General features: G+C 37.5%; 1 protein-coding gene across 1 annotated transcript; it reads right to left on the reverse strand.

Annotated features, from left to right (window-relative positions):
• Positions 1-118: 118 nt before the first annotated feature.
• On the reverse strand, positions 119-21,851 carry LOC139735077 (uncharacterized). Its single transcript, XM_071645850.1, has 10 exons — positions 21,724-21,851; positions 17,070-17,121; positions 15,565-15,623; positions 13,302-13,381; positions 10,695-10,768; positions 8,634-8,704; positions 7,145-7,251; positions 5,543-5,607; positions 4,559-4,650; positions 119-2,513 (listed from the first exon to the last, which is right to left on the reverse strand). The coding sequence occupies exons 1-10, from the start codon at positions 21,812-21,814 to the stop codon at positions 2,353-2,355; spliced, it is 852 nt and encodes a 283-aa protein (XP_071501951.1). The 5' UTR covers positions 21,815-21,851; the 3' UTR covers positions 119-2,352.
• Between the last annotated feature and the right edge of the window lie 1,447 nt (positions 21,852-23,298).

Below are 23,298 nucleotides of genomic sequence, written 5' to 3' on the forward strand. Positions count from 1 at the left end.
ACTAAAACACTGATCAATTAACAGTGCTTATTTACGTTGATGCAGGGCAATTTGTCAATCAGTTGCAAAACTATTTCTCTTATCATTATTTCTATAACTTTCTTATAAAGATGTCCAATTTTATGTGACATAGTTTTCAGAGTTTTAAGAGTGGAAAGTCATTTGCTTTGTACAGTAGCATGAATCACATGCAGCATACACAGGTACAAAGCAGTGGCCAAAGCTGCATGACTGAATAAGAGTTACATATCTTTGAATTTCAAAACTTGTAGATACTCAGATACTCATAAATTGTGTATGTAGTCTCACTAGTAAGCCTGTGGATTGTCCCACCCCCACCCAACCCCTCCCTAATAAATTCATTATATGTCAGCCCTCGAAGAAAACTATCTCCTCTGGTAAGTCCAGCCTCCTGCTATGTACTGACCTGGAGAATAGTCTCCTCTCAATACCAATGGATATGACAACTGACAAGGCATATGCAGTATGTGTGCAATGAAGCAGCCCACATTACACAACACCCTTGAAGCCAGGCTAATTGTCCAGGACAACACCCCATGTACCAAATTCCAACATAGATTTGGGTGTAGTTCAGTTTAGCTAACACCACTTTGATTCATCAACTTTAAAGCTCCCAAGTCTGGGAGCAGAAGATGCAGATGGCATTTATATTTACATCCGATGGGTATATGTCCTGTGTGAGTGTCCATACCAAAAATGTCAGAAAATGTTGGTCATGTGTGAACATGTACATCTGTATTCATTACCTTCCTTCACGTATGTTGCCTGATGGGTTTAATTATTCCCTTGCAGTCATTTAGACAGTAATGGCTTAAATGATGAAAAGGGTTTACCAGTCACTAAAATTGAATTTACCTGCAAGTTATATCTGCACCCTAATCTGTGAGTATAAGGCATCTCTTATTCAACAACTTACTTGATAGATTAGAGCAGTGAGAATTTTAGTTCTTTTTCATCCACCTCTTTCCCTCTTCCTTATTTTGCTCTCTGGTGAAAGAATCTCAAACATGTTGAAAGCACTCGGAATATTTATATTGCAAAGTTTGTCTACAAATAATAAATTTAGTTTTCTAATTGTCCACTGAAGCTGCTAAAGCAGGTTTATGTTTTTGTGCATGCATGATCGAATTGTTTGGGGGTTTTTCCTCTTCTTTTCAAACAGATTTCCCTTTAATACTGTCTTGATTCACCATAAAAAATCATACTGCACAATATCAATAAATTTGCAAACTGATAATATCATGATAAGATAATTACAAGATTATCCACTCTTACTTAATTGCATTGTTGTTGTTGTTGTTGTTGTTGTTTTCAGGCTTATTTTAAGACTTTGGCTTGAGTTGTTTTACCGGTTTTCAAATGTCAGCTCTTAGTATGATTCAATGCTGATTACAAGCAATGGTCATAACAGATGGCCTGTGACAGTGTCCCACAGCTACCAAGTCTCACGCATTTTGCGTGAGACTCACGAATCTAGGGTCCGTCTCACGATCTCACGTATGGTACCCATTTTTCTCACGCATCAGGACATAGCTAGAGCTCAGAGGATTGAAGTGATACTGATAGTTGCAATTGAAGGTATATTTCCCTTTCGTCTTTCAAAATAAGTAAAAAATAGTCACTCAAGTATGCACCAGATCTCACCATTAAGAGCTAAAAATTGAAAAAGGTCCCTACCGTGGGAGGGGGGATTCCACCCTTCCCCCTACTCGGTCGCTTCGCTCCCTCGCACAAGCGCCGAGATACCCAGTCATGAAAGTCTCATTCATAAAATTTTTTTGAACTTGGCATCTCTGGTGTCCCGTAATTAAGCTCTGTTCCTTAACTCTGCCAGTGTGAAAGATGACAACAAAATTCAGAAGCTAGATGAAAATGTCCAAGCCTTGTCTGGCCTCTAGCTATCTTACCCTCTCTTTGGAAGTAGCGAAATCAATTTGTCTGCATCGACATTTGAGTTGGATAATTGTGTAGAAATAAATGCTACTTTTGATATTCCACCATCAAGTGAGAAAGACAGCAAAACATATGATGCATTTGAATCACATTTTGATATGCATTATATATCTAATTAATAAATGTTGCTTACTGCTATGGGCAGTGTGACAGTGCTAAATGCACAATACCTACATACCGTAACTTCTAGGCTCTAGCTGCTTTCTATGTCTTATCACTTGAAGGCAGATGTCTCTAATGAGCCCTGAATATACCCAGTTACCATGGTAACATCCTCATTCTTTTGGCAGTCTGATGCTCTTTGTCCTCCATGTTTTTGTTGTTGTTTTCAGCTCCTGATGTTCCCAAGTTTTTGTTGTTGTTCTTGTGTTTTTCCTATTACGATATGGCAACAATTTGGGTGGCCGAAAACGCCTCTCCGGGTTGGAGGACGACCGGGCGCGACACGTGTCCGGCTTCTACGCAGATCATCTTGGTGTACTCGTCATCGCCAAAGTCACTCATCTGCTTGGCCTTATCTGACCATGGATTCCACACCACTGCCAAGGAGATAGAGAAACATTTTTTTTTTCAATTATACAACGTTTAGCTCAGTCAGATCAAGTTAATTTCTTAATTCTTAATGGTGAACAAAACCAACAAAATGCATGCCAATACACATTTCAATCATTGCTATTGTGAATGTTTTATATTGGCACACATTTCCACATTTTTGAAGATGGCTAGAAAACATGCACACTTCTTTTTTTTTTTCTTGTCTCTAATGTTTGTATGAGAAACCAGACAAATGGCAAGCATTAGAAATAGGTAGTGTAAAAAAGCAATGGCCCACTGGGGCCTTACACTCATCCGAATTTCAAGATAGATTTGACCTTGTTGCAATTACCCTGTGGTACCCCTTGTTGTCAACTACTGTATACGCCATATATTTCGCGAGTCTAAATTTTCGCGAATCGGGAATTCCCGACGATTTCGCGAGTGGTTACATTTGCGATCGTGGAGTCCTGTACTGAACGTACAGGCGTACATGTGTACGTCACATTCACATCGGGATCAGAGTCAATATTTTCGCGCATCTTTAATTTCGCGAATAGCACCTGACTCGCAAAATTCACGAAAACAAGGAAAAGTAGAAATTACGCGGTGCGTAAAATATGTCCCCGCTGGAAGTAGCATTTAGTAGCAAAATGTACAATATCGGTAAAAAATCAAGGTCAAAGGTCAAAGAAGTCAAAGGTCAAAATTCTGTGTAGAAGTTTTGAAGCCCTCACCTAGTGCCATCACAAAAAGCAAACGGAATCGAAATCGGGTTAGAAATGGCAAAGGAGTAGCATTTTGTAGCCAATGTACAATATAGGTCAAAAATCAAGGTCAAAGGTCAAAGAAGTCAAAGGTCAAAATTCTGTGTAGAAGTTTTGAAGCCCTCACCTAGTGTTATCACAAAGAAAATGGAATCGAAATCGGGTTAGAAATGGCAAAGGAGGAGCATTTTGTAGCCAATGTACAATATAGGTCAAAAATCAAGGTCAAAGGTCAAAGAAGTCAAGGGTCAAAATTCTGTGTAGAAGTTTTGAAGCCCTCACCTACAGACTGTAGTGCCATCACATAAAGCAAACAGAAATGAAATTGGGTTAGAAATGGCAAAGGAGTAGCATTTTGTAGCAAAATGTACAATGCAGGTCAAAAATCAAGGTCAAAGGTCAAAGAAGTCAAAGGTCAAAATTCTGTGTACAAGTTTTGAAGCCCTCACCTAGTGTTATCACAAAGAAAATGGAATCGAAATCGGGTTAGAAATGGCAAAGGAGGAGCATTTTGTAGCCAATGTACAATATAGGTCAAAAATCAAGGTCAAAGGTCAAAGAAGTCAAAGGTCAAAATTCTGTGTAGAAGTTTTGAAGCCCTCACCTAGTGCCATCACATAAAGCAAACGGAATCGAAATCGGGTTAGAAATGGCGAAGGAGTAGCATTTTGAAGCAAAATGTACAATATAGGTCAAAGGTCAAGGTCAAAGGTCACAACTGAAATTCTGTGTAGAAGTTTCAAAGCTCCCATGTAGTGCTATCATATAAAGCAAACAGAATCAAAATTGGCTCATAAATGACAGAGAAGTAGCAAATTGAACATTTTGATCACACACGGACGCACAAACAGACAGACGGACGGACGGACAGACAGACGGACGGACGGACACACGGACACACACACGTACGGAGCCTGTTTCATAGTCCCCTGCTCTAACTCGTTCGGCGGGGACAATAAAAACCTCGCGAAATATTCAGCGTATACAGTATTAAAACTGTAATTGCCTTTTGATGCAGCCTAACGAACAATTACTAGCCTCTAACCAGAAAGGTCTCTGAAATAGCACAAAACCTGAAGATGGACACATAAAAGCATTTTCATCTTTGTCAGCGACCCATGATGGACAACAGACAATGGCCAAATGGATTATGCAAGATGGACGATAGACAAAGAGCACATGAAGACCATTTTTAGCACTTTTTGAACACAGGGAGGTTAATCAACCATGCCTGATACAGAAGTAGACTTAATAACTCATGATAACTTGCACAAATATCTCACCTGTATCTGGAAAGTTCAGCTTTGTCAAGGTGATGGTTGCCCCATCGATGGTGTTTCCTATTTCATGGACGTTGGGCGTGTTCTTGTAAACCCTGTCGAATAAAAGCAATGCCATTGTCACAAACTATGCATACTGAAAGAAGAGGTATGACTGCATGTACAATTGTACTCCAGGAAACATACAATGATTATCTGGAAGTAATCTTTTAATTCATTGGTGCAGATGTTCCCAAACTAACTGCAAATACCTAGGCATTGCAAAATCTTTGAACTTAGTGCATATCACAATAACCTTGACTGGAGACTGTTGAATTGTAAGACAAAAGTAAGTGTGCATAACTTAGAATACGACTTTCATTTTGGGAGGGGGGGGGGGGGGTGGGGAGGGGATCCGGAATGGCTCAATGTCATGGAAACAATTGGGCTTAAAGGGATGGTACAGTATTGGTGGAGATGAGAATTGGGCTTTTAACTTTTTGCGAGATTACCAAGAAAACACTTATGATATAGCACAGAGCATACCATTTTAAGAAGAATTCAAAGTTTATTTGATGAAAATTGGGTTTGGAATGACTGAAACATCCAAAAACAAAGTAAAACAAAGCAATTGTAATAAAGTGTGGGTCCCACACTTTATTAGAATCGCCCTTTTTGGATATCTCAGGCATTTCAAAACCAATTTTTATCAAATAAACGTTGAATTCCTCATAGAATTACATGCTCTTTCATATTTCATAAGAGGTTTCACATTATCTCACCAAAAACTGTTAGAAACCTGAAATTAGGTCTCAACCAAAAGTGTACGATCCCTTTATTTTCGGCAATATTGGCCCGTAAGAGGTTAAAATGTTGATGTGCTTCACTCTAGATTTGGGTTAATAATGGTTACCATACATTCTGCTCACTCAACAGGTGCAGATTGAAAGTAGCACACAGCTATCTGGACTGATAAGTCGAATTGGCAGGGAACATCCCATACGGTACCTGTCAACCTGTTCTGACACAGTCACCAACTCCCTGTCTTCTGTAAACGTCCCTCCTCCGCGAACCTATGTAGAAATGGAATTTCCAGTGTTAGAAAAAAGGTCTGCCCCCACAACACACACGAATCAAATATATCTTAGACACCATTTATTTCATTATCTCCACCAGGAACTATCCAGAGTCACAAGAAGTCTCTGTTTTGATAACTTTCAAATTTAATCTCACTCACGCTGCAATGATAATTACTGGATTTTTTCACTTACCTTTATGTACAATACACATTAAAAGTGTAAAATGATGTTTTTCACTCATTGCCCAAAGCTTTACAATACTCTGATATCGAGTTGATGAAAATGCATATCCGACTTTTTTGGCATGCATAATGTAGTATGAACATGACATGCAGGATACTTCACAAGTGGTTAAATGCACAATTGAGCGTCACAAATTAAAGCAGAATAAAAAATAGGTATACTCTCTCTTCAAAAGAGAAGATTACCAATTTTTCCCCATGTTGGACACTGTCATATTTGCCACAAGCACGTCGCTCTGATAGAGGAAGTATTGTTTTTGCAATTTGTGACTTTCATGAAAGTTGAAATGCAAAATCCAGAGATATAGTATCTGCAGATTTTTTTTTTTTTTTTTGGTCTCACCATCATAGCATTGACAACTGATTTAATCAGTACTATGATTTATTTTTTCTCTACTTTCTTTCTCTTCCACATACAGTTGAACCTCTCGTATCCGGACAAGTCGGGACCGGGGCTCATCCGGATAAGGGATTTGGCCGGATACGGGAGACTCAATGCTTTATACATATACATACACATGTACTGATGTAGCCCATTGTAGTAACACATGTAGTAATGTGTATACTGCAACCTTTTCATTGTTACACTCAGTAACAGACCCCAAAATAGAGGTTCGTGTTTGCAAGAATGAAATCATTTTCTTTTATAAATTCTTGGGATGATTTACCTAAATAATTATTAAGAAATGTATCAAGTAGATCTTGAAAATAAACAGTACGAGTCGACGAAACTACGCTTCAAAATTCGATCATCACGGCTCGGCAAAGTCGACTGTAGGTCGCCACTGTTAGATGGTCTCCCTCTCTCTCTTTGTGTGTGTACTGTGTGTGAACATTTTTTGAGTGTTCAATATCATTTGTTGCTCAGCCAATGACTCGAAACAATGCATGTCTATCTAGTCATATCGACGGCTGTGTATGGACCTATATGTGGCAATGCGATATGAGAGGACTCGAGCGCATAATCTGTCCATGTTCTTGCGATGATTTGGGGATGTTTGGGGATGTTAAAATGTCTGAAGGTAAGCAATTTGGAAGGAAATTTGATGTAATGTATTTTAATCATGTTGGAATTAATATGTAATTCATGTGTGTTTGTGTAGGAGTTCTCAAGGAGTTCGGAATCCCCCTTTCCTCCCGTAATTATTTAAAAAAAAATCACGGCGAGATAGCGTCCGTATAATAGAGAGATCCAGATAAGAGAGGTTCAACTGTATATGAGAAATTACTGTGATTAAGAACAACATAATCTAGTATATACCAAGGGAACATCTTCATAACAAACCAACCTTATCAACATACTCCAGACCTTGTAGGCCAGATACTGTAACTTTGGTCACATCATCGACTTGGAAGTATGTATGCAACAGGCAGGTAAATTCAATCGGGTTCAAGTCTGAAACAAAAAGGAGAAAATGATCCCATCGGTGAGACGCTAAGATCCAATTAAATCAAAATTTAGTGTGGGTGGGAAAGAGGTGTGAAGATTGTTCATTCACAGTGATTATTGAAAGTTTAAGTTATCTGACCCTCTATAAAGCAAGGTTCTCAAAATCAGAGTATATGTGAACACCAGACCTGACTTCACTTCCATACAAATGGAGTTTCCAACTTTCAAATATGTGTATACACGAAAACTAATGTTACATAAGCCATTCATTCAGACGAGTCCTTGTCATTGTGCATTAGACGTTTTACACTGTTAGAAACAAGAGATTGTCATCAAAAGTTCAACTAGAATATTGGTTATGGTGCATCTGACTTCAAAGAATGCATTCATCTGAAGTTTGAAATGAAGTTGGAAAGAATCTGATTAACCTGCCAAGCAGGAAAAATTTAGGCAAATTTGGATAAAACTTATAATAGATTGTTACCTTGGCAACATGCCACCTTTGGGACCTACAAAAACCAAGAAACCTCAAAAAAGCTGTCTGTGACAGTCGTATCACCGTGACATAACGGACACAGAAGATGTTAGTTGTTTTGTGCACAAATATATCAAAATGACTCTTTATGTAATTGGTACAAAATAATGAGCAACCTCTATCTGGGAGGATGCACATAGAAGAAATACCTTCAATACACTGATCTCTTGAGAAAGTGTGATACTGGAAGTATCTTAAGCATTATAAACAACATAGGGGATACCCATTCTTCAAAACAGTGATGAAAAAGTCTAATAAAAACAAACAAACAAACAAAAAATTCACGGCCTTTAGGGGATGTTATGATGCATGCTTTACCAATATTTACATAGAGAAAACTATATTACTATTTGTCTGGAGTATATAACTACTTGCCTAGGGTGTATTCTCTGTCAATTGCCTCTCTTTCCCAAGCTAACTATAAAAAAAATATTAAAAAAAATTTTGATCTGACAGTCTGTCTGTCTGTTTGTTTGTCTGTCTGTCTGTCTTGCTGGAGTTGCAAACATGCACAAGATGATGTGGAGGTCACAGTCTAGGAGCTACACTTCCATTGTTACCTGCAGTGACCCACAACACCTTGTGATTAAATGTAATTGAAGTGTTAAACATTCTATCGAAACCAACACTGAAATAATTATAAAGTACACCTTCGGCTTTTCAAAAAGCGTTTGCCTATTGTGGTTTTTTTTTTCTCCTATTATGACTAAAAGAATGTTACAAGCAATCAGGGAGGGTTTCCTGAACCTAAATATTTTGTATATTTAAGCATTCCTTCGCGGAGTCTTTTCCACAGTTAACTAGTATGGAAAACAAAGTACAGGTTAGCCACAGATGAGTTCACATCAATTACCTTGGTTGGTGACAGAGAAATCAAAAACAGCATCCTTCTTCTTCAAGATGACACTGTACTTTGCTTTAAATCTGTCCAACAGACACAGAGAAGACATGACACAGAAAATTAGCTCTATGAATTGTACCTTTTTTTTTAACGCATACAAAACATAAGCCATCCAGATGCTGAATGGCATATAATATGACAGGTTGATAAATTGTGTGGCATATTTGCCGATGTGCTGCCTTAGGGGCACAATCACATCAACCCATGATTTTAGTCTACCCATCCAGGATCAAGGGTCAACAAAAACCTTCAAAATTCTGATTTCTCTGTTCAATGGCATTGGAGAGGAGAAGAGGGAGTGAAAGCTATTTGACTTTAATACCATGCCTCCCTCAGGTATGGGACTTTCACACACTCAATGATGTGCCTTTTTATATTGATGAATTTAGGTACAAGCAAATACAAGAGTGTATACAAGAAGAGATGGTAGTCAAGATGAATATAAAGTCATTTGGGTAGCACATAGTGAGAGATTTGAGAATACTGCAATTTCCAAATGAAATTCACAAATCTGAAAAAATAAAGAAATTGTCTTTTCTGGTATCTCATGGTAGTGAAGATGAATTACAGTGATATGGCTAGCACATATAGTGAGAGATTTGAGAATACTGCAAGTTCTAAGTGAAAATCTACTCGTATAAATTTGCAAGGGGAAACATATACTTTTTTCTTCATCCTTTTTTTTTTGGGGGGGGGGGGGGAGGGGGATGGAGCTTTGAACTGAAAATGTGATGTTCTTTTACAAAGGTTGCAGGGAAGGCAGTGCTCCAATATTTGCGGTTTTGTGGTGAGACAAGTTTTGGGGTTGCTCATCACATAGGCACAGTGTTACAGAGAAGTGACAGTGGGTTCTGAGAACAGCCTGGCTCTAATGGCACACACCCACTCACAGGGGAATGTCAACAGTATAGAAGAGAGATAATTCATTTTACAAATACTTGGATTAAAGGTACATTGTAGCCAAACCCCAGTACAAAACAGCATAAAAGATCTGATGCATACATCAGGCTCATTGATGATGCATAATGTATTTGTGTTTCAAGGATTTCAGAATTTATTTTATTACCATCTGACCTTCTTTACCTGCAAAAATCTGTTTTCATCATGGGGCCATTGTGAAATGTCCAAGAGCCCAAAAGGGGTTGTACCAAAAGAGCCATCCCAAAACTTCACCCCCCACCCCCCCCCCCCCCCCCCCCCCGGAAAAAAATGGAATAGATCATTTCTTTTTCGATAGACATGATCCAGAACCAAATCATTATCTGTAGACAGGAAGATGCTGTTGTAGGGATTCCTGTTACAATAATTCCAATTCCATGGAAATCAAAGTGTCTGCATTCAATCGTCCATGCCACTCTATAGAAGGTGAGGTAAAATTCTGCCAAAAGGTACAACATATCCCGTTCAGTATCTGCTTCATACGTGAGTCATTGGAAAGCACAAAATACGCTATCACATATGTAACATTTAAACAATATAATTTTTACTAAGTTCATAGATATCAGCTTTAACTTCCCTCAAAAATCAGATTAAAAAATTTCCACTTCATCATTTCCACAATTAGCATGCAAAATTACAAATGCAAAACAACAAGAACTGTAGAATAATAAAAGAATACACTGACATTTGATACTGACATTGTCTCATCTTTAAGTTGACGCTACAAGGACAAGGTTGCCAATATTCACATATCAAAATCTGGGATACAGGTAATTGTGTGTTTCATGCAGCTTAATAGGTAAAAATGATTCCCAAATCAGGTATGCCTTTATATTCTCTTGCCATGACACAAAAAAGATATATCTTCACGTTTTCATGGGGCCTCCTGCAGAATTGGTAAGACTTTGCATCTTTGCTAGTACTGCTACATAAAATAAACACAAGAAATACCTTTAGTGCAAATCAAACATTCAGGATTGTAATGCATCATTTTGCTGCGTGCCTTTGCTTTGTATAGTTAAAGGTGATTGATTTCTGCTGCTACATCTATTTTAATGCCGACAATGAACTTACTTGTGGTTCCATAATGTGCGTGTCTCTGGACTCTCCTCCAGTGTAAAGGTACATGTCACCTCCTTCTTGGGGTCCTGAATTGAGTAAATTCAGAGAAGGAATGAAATGACTAATTTGGTGAAACAGGTGAAGAAACTTTCAATGTGGGGAGGATTTGAGATGCTCTATGGTGCTAGCTTTGTCACACCTTTGGAACATTTACCACACTGATCACATTGTCGTCTGAACACTAAAAGTTTTAGCCAGAATTTTAGCAAGTCTGCATATAAATCTGAGTCATTAAAGCAGGAACAACATCGCATTAACAATTTTTCTGTGATGTCTAGTCATTTATTGAAAGAAAGAAAAAAAAAACTCTATCAAAGTGAACAGTTACCCAATCAGTTATTTATGTGATGAGAAACAAGAAATTCACCACACATTGCAACTGCTATCAGTAAATGATAAGTCATAACAGGTATTTTGCCTTTGAATCAAAATATGATTGATTTCCTACTAATCAAAAAAGTACCCTGAGTGCTTCATAACAGGTATGCCTTGAAATCAAAATAGGATTTATTTCTAGTTAATTCTTTCTTTCTAACACACACTTCACAAAAGCATGACAGAGAAAGATGAAAGTGGGGTCATTATAAATTACATTTTGTTGACATCAAGGGATGGTTTTGGGCATGGCAGGGAGTTGAAAGAAACAGCTGTCTCAAATAATTTTTTCAGACAACAGTTGCACAAACTGCCTCTATATTTATTCATCTATCACAAGTCCCTTGTTACTTTGATAAGTACACATGTACTCTGCAGGAACAATTCTTTTTTTTTTAATGACCACAAACAGGTGTGCTGGAGGCATTTAAAGTTTGACATCCGTGTAGTGAGGAACTGCAGCAAAACGTAGTTTTATTTGACCTAACAGGGAGAAAAACTCCTGCCTGAGTTAACATTCTGCAAACTTTGTATGCTTCATATTGCGAAAATCATCTCTGTTAGATTTTGTCAAATTGATCTTGTTACTGTCAATTTGTACATAACTTGTCTTCATATCTTGTATTATGTTCTTGTACTCACATGATACTCCAATGGGGAGACTGAGCTACCAAACTTGAAACTGGAAACTGAAAATGAAACTTGTAGAAACTATAGATTTCTCCTGACACACCTGGGACAAATAATCTTATTTTTTTTTTAAGTGGCATAGTATCTAAACCTCTCTTGGATATCCCAGAAGATGTTGAGACATGAGGGAGTAAACAGGAACCCAATAGTATATCATCCACCTGCTCTCGTGTATCAGGTACACTTTTGACAGCCAGACCAGAGCCAAATGTGAAACGCCTCTCATTAATACTGCACTCTGGCACTTGCTCATTCAGCATACAATGTGTAGTAGCCTCTTGTACAGGCTCTCATTATGATGTTGCTCTGTTGATGGGGACAATTGCATGTGGATAGACAAAGCTGAGCATGTTGGCTTGAGTACTTTTGAGATCTGCAATATAAGTGATTATCATTCGAGACAAAAAAGAACTATAAACTGGCACACTGTTCCTATTGAATAACTCAATACTAAGTAAATCACTTAGTCACTTCATCCAATGGAACTGCTAGATTTTCCCAGCTGTGTTTGGTTTAAAATGTGGTATTTGCAAGCTCCTTCTACCACAGCTATTCTGTGTGGTTGTGATTGGTTTATACCAACAGTAGTTTGGTTGCAAACATCTGATTCACAGGGTTAAGAAATTAAAAAAGTCCTATAGCTGAGGCGTACTCCTCACTGGTGGTTTGACTCTGTCTCGCATCTCTTGCAATTACTAAAATTCACTGTTTTTTTGCAAAGATAATCAGCATAATGGAGGGCGGTAAAGGATAGGTATCAAAGTTGTGATACCAGCCACCAAGCATGGGGCTGGGGAGTACGAGGTACAAATGTATGCAAGCATGAATGTAGAATGTATCTGTGATAGATTTCAGTGTTGTTGTTGTTGTTTTTTTTAATAAATTGAGTGGGTGGACTGATATTCACACAATTTAGGAACATGTGAAAATATTGCCTTATAGTTTCCTGAGTTGCCTCTATGTGGGATATTGCTGAGTGTTCTTTTTTGAATAGCGTAACATGTAAATTTCAAACTCTACCACTGTGTTTTTTAATCATGAATTGGCAAGTCCTATAATTCGCAATGCATCAGTCTCTTACACCAGTCTGCATCCTACTTTGGGGATGCTTTCTGGAGGATGCCATTGAATCTCTTTATCTTCTAAATTCAGTGCAAATCTCCTCAAACAGACCATATGCATTTCTCAAGTAGCTCACTTCATGATTTCTTCTAACTGGTAAAGAAAAAAAACAACAAACAAACAAAAACAAGAAGTTCTTCCATCGAGATGTTTTCATTACGACTGATTGACAAATTGCCCTACATCGACGTAAATAAGCACTGAATTGATCAGTGCTTATTTACGTCGATGTAGGGCAATTTGTCAATCAGTTGCCAACAAAAAGAAATCATGCACACACTTGTTTTGTAACTCATATTCCACTTACAACGGCATGAAAGACGATGCACTAGATAAACCTGGGAGAACAACGTTAATGTTCATGTCACTCACCGTCTGCTTGTCAGTCAGTTCCCACGCAGCTGTTCTTGCAAAGCCATGCTGTGGGCGATCTTCCCAGGGACCAAAGTGAGCTGTGGCACCAGCAAGTAAATGAATAAATTAATGACTCTTGTGTCGTCGAGTTGTGTTTGTTGCAACTGATTGGAAAATTGCCGTACATCAATAAAAGTAAACAATGATTATTCAGTGTTTTAGTTGTATAGCCATAACAAATAATGGGCATAAACCCCCATGTATGTATGCTCCAGATTAAAAAAAAAAAATCATAGATACTACTATAACACTGAAGAATTGGTGTCTATTTACGTTAATGTAGGGCACTTTGCCAATCAGTTGCAAGTAAACAAATAGATGATATATTTTCTCACATAAATACAGACTTAATAACATCTCAAATATATATGTGTACACCTTTCTTGGCATCCTTTAGAATAAATGGCATGATATCACATTACATAAAACATAACTATGACAGTATGCATTCATCATTTCAAAATTTACAGACTGAAATTGAACCTCAAACATGCAAATATCCCATACTTGTTTCCCATCACAAATTGAGAAGATTATGACAATAACATTTCTGAAACAAAGAAATTTCATAGGAAAAGCACTAATGTGTCCCATGAATACATGTCTACACGAAAGTTTTGTTATTTGCTGGATGAAATGAATTATCACCATTGCAACACTCGGCTTTGAACAGAATAAATACTACATCACATTCTGTTACATTCAACAAAAATCAGTTGTCAAAGTTGAATATCTACCAGGTAGTCAAAGTGAAATCTGTTGCGTGCCTATATGTATTGTGTGTGTGTGTGTGTGTGTGTGTAGGGGGTGTAGGGTGGAAGTGGGGGTCACTGGTCTCAGGAAGCATGAGCAGACATCCCCCACATCGCCTCCACACAGCACTCGTAAAGAGGACAAATGATACACAGTATGATGTTTGTGAGAGAGAAATTACCAGAGACAGAGACAGGCAGACAGACAGACAGACAGACAGACAGACAGACAGACAGACAGACAGAGACTGACAAACAGAGAAAGGAATGAGTGATAAACAAATATATATATATCATGCATGTATGTGGAACATAAATCAGAAGGTTGGATAGACAGACATATAAGAGAAAGAAGGAGATAGAGAGAATGAAAGAAAGAAAGACAGGGACACATAAAGAGACAGTCATATGAATATAGAAGAGATCTGTAGCATGTGTTTGGTGAGCATAATGAAAGAGAGGGAGAGATTGGAGAAGACATTAAAACATAATGAGGGAGACAGATACACGTACTGGTGGAGAATGGGGTGTGTGTGTGTGTGTTTGAGAGATGGAAAGGAAGGAAAATAGGGAGAGAGGATGAAGAGACAGATAGAATGAGTGAGAACAAGAGAGAGAAGGAGAGGAAGAGAGGGCAAAAGAAGGGGAGACAAGGGGTAAAAGGGAGAGAGAGAGATGTTCAAGAGTCACTATGCATACCATCGATGCCAACAGACTATGCAATTTTTCTAGGTCAAATTGGCCTTTGGTCCTGATGAGCCTGGGAGACCACACACGTCTGCATCCATGGCTGCCAGAGCCATCACGGGATGGAGGAGGAGGAGGGGAGGATAGTGGCATTTATCAGGGATGACGGGGGTGAGGCAGATGGGATCCCCTCATCCACACCCCACCAATGAAAAAAGAAGGGAGCAAGATATTCTCAGCCTATAGATGCATTCAACACAGCTTAGGAGCATAACATTGTTTGAGCCATGTCATGTTCACGCAAAGTCCTTCCCCCATCAGTACCATTGGCCTTCACAGAGATTAACTCTCTCAGTCTCATTGACTGGCATGTTTATGTACAATGTCAATAGCTTTTTTTGGATGGTCGGTCATGAGAGGATTAAGACCACTCCTGAGAATTGTTCATTTTGGCAAAGGCACAGTGTGGAGCAATAATCAATTCAAGGCAGGAGCTCAAATCATATTGATTTGTAAGATGTTCAAGAATATAACTCCTCATCAATTATCTGCCACCATTTTATCTCTAAAATGGATTAAGACCACTTTTCAGAATAATGTATACTCATGTGCACATTTGTGAAACCCAATTGGAAGGAAAAAGCTAAGATGTTTGCTTTCGTGTTGTTATTGTTGTTGTTTCTGCTGCAGCATACTTTACCAAGTTAAATAAAATGTAATGAATACAGATGTGTGCAGGTCCATGGAATATGAAAATATCAAGTACCGGTAGGTCTACTTACGAAAAACCACTGGAATTCCACCACGGATAGCTTTCTTGTTGTCAAAAATAGCCTTCTCACTGCAAATGATCACAGAAAAAACAATGACAATGGGCTAGTCAGGGTGCATTATTATGGAATGAGTATATGTGCTACGTTATTTTAGTGTGAACTTATGTCAAAACAAATCACACAAAAAATGAAATATGAGATACCCTTTTCATGTTTTATATATAAAGAAACACACCACAGGTTCCACATAAGAAATAATCACACAGCTTTGATTTTGTAAATGTATACAACACAAAGGAATGAATATTGAATCAAATTTTGCATACAAAAGACAGTGACTGTTCAAAGTACGTTGCTGTCAGAATATAAGAAAACTCATATTGCACATAATATACTCATTCCATAACATAAATTGTATGAATGGAAATATTCCATATTTAATTGACCATCTCTCTGAGGTTATTATCGTAATGTATCAGCCCAGTAAAGTGGAACAACCGCACTCCTATGCACCGATAAGATGACATTCTCTGTGAATGGCAAATGAAAGGTGTGAAATCATTCAGTGCACCACAGCCATCAACTTCAGGCAAGGAGATCGGTATACTGCCTTCAGCACAGCATGGCACCAACAGCCTCCCTGCTGTGAATGTACACAGTGAGGCAGAAAAACAAATTAATCGGCTGCGAAAGAGATCACTCAGAGCATGTACAATGAGGGCACACTTTGGTTGCTGATACCGAGGACACAGTTCCCTCGACATCAACAATTGTAACCTCTGTGTGTGACACCCATGCAATGAAGGCCACTTATTTCTTAGATGAATGAAATTTATTCTCCAAACACAGGCATGTCTACCTCATCCTCAACAAGAAAATGATTTCAGTACCGATCTCGAAGAAATCAAGAGAGATATACTCTTGTAAAACAACAACAAACCCAGTATTCTAGCAATTTTGTGCATAAATATTCCCTTGATATCCTACATGACTTCTAAAAGCAAACTGTCGTATGAAATATGCTCTGTACGTTTGTGGAAGCTTCATGCAGGGTCAGAGGGGGCATTTGCGCCTGAAGTTATGTTACAGACACGGAGGATGTGAGGTTGGATAGGTCATATCAATCATACCATTGAGAGCATTTTGGAAAAACAAATATGTTGGCTAAACTCAACAGCGATATACCAGTAGATTAGAGAAAAAAATAATCCCATAAAAATTTGATATAACTGAGGAAGTGATGGACATAAAAAAATGCTGAAAATGCATAAAGGTCGGTCTTCAAAAGATTGCTAATGCCTTAGATTGTAATTACTCCTTCCCCAGATTAACAAAATTTGCCATCATCATAAATACTTTTCATTTAAAATTATATGCCATTCTCTCATCAATAGAACAATGAATGAAAAACAAATGACAGTCACCAGAATTTTTCATACAATTTTCAGACCACAAACTAACAGTTTACTTTTTACAACAAGAAGAACTAATATGGTGGATAATTTTTCTCTTACCTGACAAATAATCTTTCAGCACCATTCAGAATCAGAGATGTGACAGTGGCACCTGTAGGTATATACGAAAGAGGGAAAGAATACACATTTCAAGACATTAAAGGGACTGTACAGTATTGGTTGAGGTGAGGATTTAGCTTTGAACATTTTGCGAGATACCCGCTGGTATGTAGAAATCACTCTATGAAATGTTAAAGAGCATACAATTCTATGGGGAATTGACATTTTATTTGATGAAAATCGGCTTTGAAATGACTGAGTTATCCATAAGTATGGTAAAACAAAGAGATCCTAATAAAAGTTGTGGCCTGTCACATTTTATTAGGATTGCTTATTTTCTGGATATCTCTGCTATTACAAGACCAACTTTCATCAAAGAAACTGTGAATTCCTCTATGAATTGCATGTTCTTTCATATTTCATGTCCAATTATCAGAATGTATTCATATATTTAAATACTGTAAACATATTCATGAATATCAGACTATAGGTACCTGTATCTCAGATGCATATTTGCCTTAAAGTTTTCAATTATATCGCCTCACTTTCATATCAACTGAAATATCAAAATCTATTGATTGCTGCTGGAAAATTTTCTGCATACGCATGTGAGCACAAATATTTCGTCACAAACTTTGGACAATTACTAGAAATTTAATGTGCATAAAGTACTTCATCAGAATTGTATTGCTTCATTAATGTTTCATTTTTAGAAAAAGCGCTAGGTGGAGAGTGAAGTTCTTGTGAAAAGGTAATGGTGATTGGATGATTTGCAACAGATATGCAAGTCATTATGGGGACCCAAGTAATAAGATAAACATATAATGTTGATGCTACTCTAGCTGATGAGCTTTGAACTAGGTCTTGATAGACTATTTAGTCTTGTTTTCAGGCTCATTGCATCTTATTTCATTAATTAGTCCACAGTATTCATGTATGAGCCTCTGCAAAAGATAGTTGGAGTGTAAAGTACTCTAGCTTGTGCAGACAACAAAATAAATCTTATCTGAACATGGAATGCAACCTTAATATAAAAAACAAAAAATGTAAATATGCTTTGTCACTGAACTGGTACACAAATTTCCAGAGTCAATATTTACATGGAAATCATTAGCATCTGGAGATACAGTGTACACTGCACTGGGTAATAAATGCCTATATTATATATTCATCCAGCTCTATAGTTTACATAAACATTTCACAATGTACTTTTGTGAAATTAGCCATTGTGACAAAATGACAGTTGCATAACTGTATGTAACTGTCATTTTGTCACAAATAAACAGTTACAATCCTACTGATAGTAATGTACAATATCTCTGCAATGCTTCAATCTTTCACTTTTTTTTTTTTTTTTTTGGGGGGGGGGGGGGGGGGGGGGGGGGGGGGGGTCAATATCAGCATCACACTCTGCTTCACATCATATGGTTGGCGATACCAGCTAAGGAAGCAGACTATCCACATCAAGGCTAGGACATATTCTGTGGAGACCCCTGGGGTGGCCTAATTCTCAAAGAGGGGGTACAAGGGATCGAGCGTGACCCATTGTTTCCTTCTCAGTATCGCTCTCACTTTAGGAGGCCTAAATGATCGTGATCTTTCATTGGTGGGTATGGACCACTGCCCTACAGGTCTCCCCTCTCTTCTATAATAAACATAATAATTATGTAGGCCTATATCAACCTACCATATCACAAATAGTATACAAATATAACACACTGGTGTATATACAAAAAACACAACCACACATTTATACATTATAATGCTTACATCATGTCTATGCTTAAACATAAATGACTGATACACATCATTCAGAAAAACAAACACTATATACTCCACAGATACCTTATGTCCATTTAAAAATACAAAATAGTTAACATTACATACAGATACAGACTTTAGAAGACACACACACACACACATACCATACACACCAAAAAAAACAAAACAATCATAATATTTCCACTCAACATGTATGACATAGTTACAAATACACAATTACACAGATACATGCATTTATATACAGACTTACCCTATAACATAAACATAACATACACACTTTGACTTGTACATATCTATGCTGACTATTATTATTACAGGGCTATTGTCAAGGTAATGATAGCAAAGGCCACCACCCAATGACTGTGGGGGTGCTGGAGGTCAAATGCCATTACTGAGCAGTATGGTATGCTACCATGATTTATGATGTCTGCTTCATAACGAGCTCACTGATGGAGGTAATTTTGCCTGCCCTCCAGCCTTAATGCTACCTACATTCATCAATTAAATGGGTCTCAGTGGAGACTATCCTGGTGCAATTTTGAGAAACAAGTAGCAACCATCCAGCAAACCTAAATTTCATATTAAAGTTATCTATTCTTCGCAATTGTCTGCTGGGGAGCACCTACACAAATGACAATAAGAGTTTCACTTCAAATTGGTGATTAAATGACTAAAAATTGATTTGTTGTGAACGATAGCTAATCACTTTCATAACAACAACATCTAAAATACTTGTTTCAGGGTGTTAAGTTTTCAGAGTATGGTGTTGTCATCCATAAAGTTTTGTAGTGTTAATATTTTGTATGATGTGTCCACAAAACTGTACAGTAGTTCAATAATAATTCATATTCATATTCATATTCACAATATTGAGATCTGCATCAATCATTCAGGAAAATCTTGAGAGTTAATTCCTCATGCTTTACCTATTGCCACATGAAATATATGCTAGAACTGTAAGTTCAAAACTGTATTAAAAGTTGGCCACCTTTTACATACAGGATTAACAAAGTCTGGAATAGAATTGTTCCTTTTCCAGACTCAGATACAGACTAATGTTGTATTCATCATCACAACATGAAATTCATGGTCACTGTAGCATATAAGATACAACCACAATCACCTTCGAGCGATACTTTTGAGGGATGACAAAAACAGGAAATTTGATAATTATAGCAGTGAACCACTGACTGATTATTTAAAATCAACAGCCCGATTTTTTTTTTTCTCAAGGATGACTAGTACATGTACCCGTACTCTACAAAATCAGTATCTGACAGTATCTTTTGAGGGCCTGCTGTGTTAAAAACTGTTCAACTGATCTAGTTTGATGCAGTCTTGTAGCACACATCCACACGAGGTCATAATCTACAGGGAACATTTTCCTCTGTGAACTCATATTTTAAAACACATGAAAGCAACAAAACCAAGTAGCAAAAGTTCACTAAGCAAAATTAGGTCTCATTTAACAAAATCTGAGCCCCTTATGAGCATGGTTCTAGAAACAACACAGTTGACAAAATGTTTTCACCATTGATATTCCATTCCTGATTCTATATTCTTGCATGGAAAAGACTTTCTAAAATTTTTAAAACAAATCATTCAAATATGCTCATGATTAACTGCATATGATTGTAAAAGTGGAAATACAATGTTATTTTGCCTGTCTATGACCAAAGTATCAGTCTTTCAGCAATAACTTTTATTTTTATTTGTACCCAGGCATATTTTTTTTTTTCACATTAGGCCCTATATGGTGAAATGATTGTTTTTTGTTTTTTTGTTTTTGTTTTTTTTTGTTTTTTTTGTTTTTTTTGGGGGGGGGTTGCAAGCCCTTCCACTCGCTTTATAAAGCATCTAACTAATGGTGTGGTACCATATTCAAGAAAATATTATCCACAACAATTTTTATTAATTTCAGAAATTGTTAAGTAATGCCAAGTTCCCAGTATATTTATTATGTTTCTAACCGGTACTTTGAATAGTAAACATGAAGTTTTTTTCTCACGAGAAACTTCACAATTTCTTCCATTATGCTAAAAAAAAAAAATAGACATCAAATCAATTAAAGGCCTTTATAATACAACTAGCCTTACACAAAAATCAACCATACTGAAATATATAAATACATTTATATACTTTACAATATATACACTTGTAAATGATTCACATCTAGTACATAATAGAAAAGACTATTTGTTTAGATCATGTTAGTGCTATGTACTGTGTTCTATATGTAGACTTTTGGGAACCAGAGAACACACACGGAACAATCAAATTAGCGAGAACTTTGAAATTGCAATTACTTCAAAACGATTGCAATCAATATCAGTTTTATACCCTAAGATATAAAGTAGGACCCCTACTTCAAACCTCACACAAGCAGAATTACACACAGTAATAATCCTTTCAGCATCTAACAACTAACAAGGTTTCGGAACAGGGCCCCTAAACTCCGGGATTACCTTATTAAACATTCTGATATATATCTCACTGCCACCGCATCAAACCAAACAGGACAATGCAATGGTAGATATATTGTAAGATAACGAGTTTCTAGAGGTCTACTTCCATCAAGGTCAATATCAGATTTCATGCTAATATTAATAACAGCTTCATTAAAACAAAACAAAAATGTTTTCCGTTCTCCGAATAAAGCACAAACGATATTATTTGTAATGTACTCAGCCATATAGCACTCTTAATGCTCTTTATACAATCGAATCACTTTGTCTCAGCTCCCGAGAGAGACTTTAGAATGGGCAAGCACGTTGTACACTGCACTGAGAGTCTGCAAGGACTTCCAACGCAACGTTGACCTTCCAAACAATCAAAACGGATTTAGTCTTGAATTTGGACCTTTACAACTTACCGTGTAACTGCACCGTCGCTGCTGCATCTAACTGCCTCGCTAATACCACCTGTTCAATGCGTTCCTCCTTTGGTACCTTTAGAGCCGCCATTTTTATCCACAAATTATTGGTGCAGGTGGTAGTTAGTGTACAGGTGCCTAACACGGAAATTATTCAGAAGTTGTCTGTTCCTCAAAATAGCCTGTCTCTTGTTTGTTCATGCATCGCACGTTCTAGCCCGCGTAACACGGTAAACGAAGTGGGCCTATCAACTCGCTGTCCGTCGGCGGCATGAAGACACGCATATAAACACAAGAAACAGAACTCATCCAGCAGGCGGTTCGCCCATTCTGCAAAGCCGCATAACGCCACATCTCTCTACTATCTTCACTACACGCGACATTTTCTTGCTTATTTCCCGTTTCTTTCGCACTTTATTGTCATTCTTGTTGTTTCCATAGCTAGTACTATTTGATATTTGTTTTAATCTTCGTTGTGTTACTGTTGAAGCAGTTTTTTTTCTTTTTCTTCTGCTTTTTCATCAGGGTATGACGTCCGTTCACTCTAGCTCTAAGCTCTACATACACTTTCTAAGCGGTTTAAAAATAAAAAAAACTACATCTTTATCATTTGAAAAACGCAAAGAGAATGGAATGTCTGTTTCATTGAACGTAATGATCACACACTTATTTTTTTTTTTTTGTTACCACATTTTTATGTGAGTTTGCAGTGATCAATGTCGCAAAACAACAACGCCGAGTAACATGGGGCGAGTCGATAGGAGAACGAATTGCTAGGCCGTCACTAAAAGACCACGCCCCTCGGTGTTTTGATATTCGCGGCACGAACTTCCGATGAAATATAACTCCCATGATAAATTCAGCAGAGATTATTGAATGAACAAGCGAAATTTGTCAAAACACTGGAAAGTCAGACCTCTTGAAAGTAATCCATCCATTTTACATGTTGCTTCGACCTTGCAGTCCAGGCCATAATCTTCTTAACCATCCGTTACAGAGGTTTCCACACACACACACACACACACACACACACACACACACACACACACACACACACACACACACACACACACACACACACACACACACACACACACACACACACACACACACACACACACACACACAAAGGGGGGGGGGGAATTGGTTCATTTTGTCGTTTAGTGCACAAACCATTTATCCATGCAAATAGCTTTATGGAAACTGCTACACATACATTTACCCTATAGTGGCTGGTTTCTTTGACGCCCATACATATTGAAAGATTTATATTCTTTACTGGTTTTGAAATAAGTTGAGTACAATGTACTATCTATCTCATTAGTAGCAAAAGGTCACAGTAGCTAGGGCCTATATCAACCAGTATGTGCACTTCTCTGGTTCAATTTGTTTACAATAACTTTTCTTCCGGCTTGTCTATAGTAAATGTGTCCTCTTTCTTTCTTTTTTCTTCCTTTCTTTCTTCCTTTCTTTCTTTTTTGATAGGATCTTTGTATTAGAAGATATATATATAAATCGCTGGGGTACAAAATATGATTCTTTCCTTATTTATTCAATGCCTGTTTTCGTTAGTGT

This window comes from Diadema antillarum, unplaced genomic scaffold (assembly GCF_040938485.1).
Source record: "Diadema antillarum isolate AM-2024a unplaced genomic scaffold, OU_Dant_1.0 seq00000563_RagTag, whole genome shotgun sequence".
Lineage (NCBI taxonomy): Eukaryota > Metazoa > Echinodermata > Echinoidea > Diadematoida > Diadematidae > Diadema > Diadema antillarum.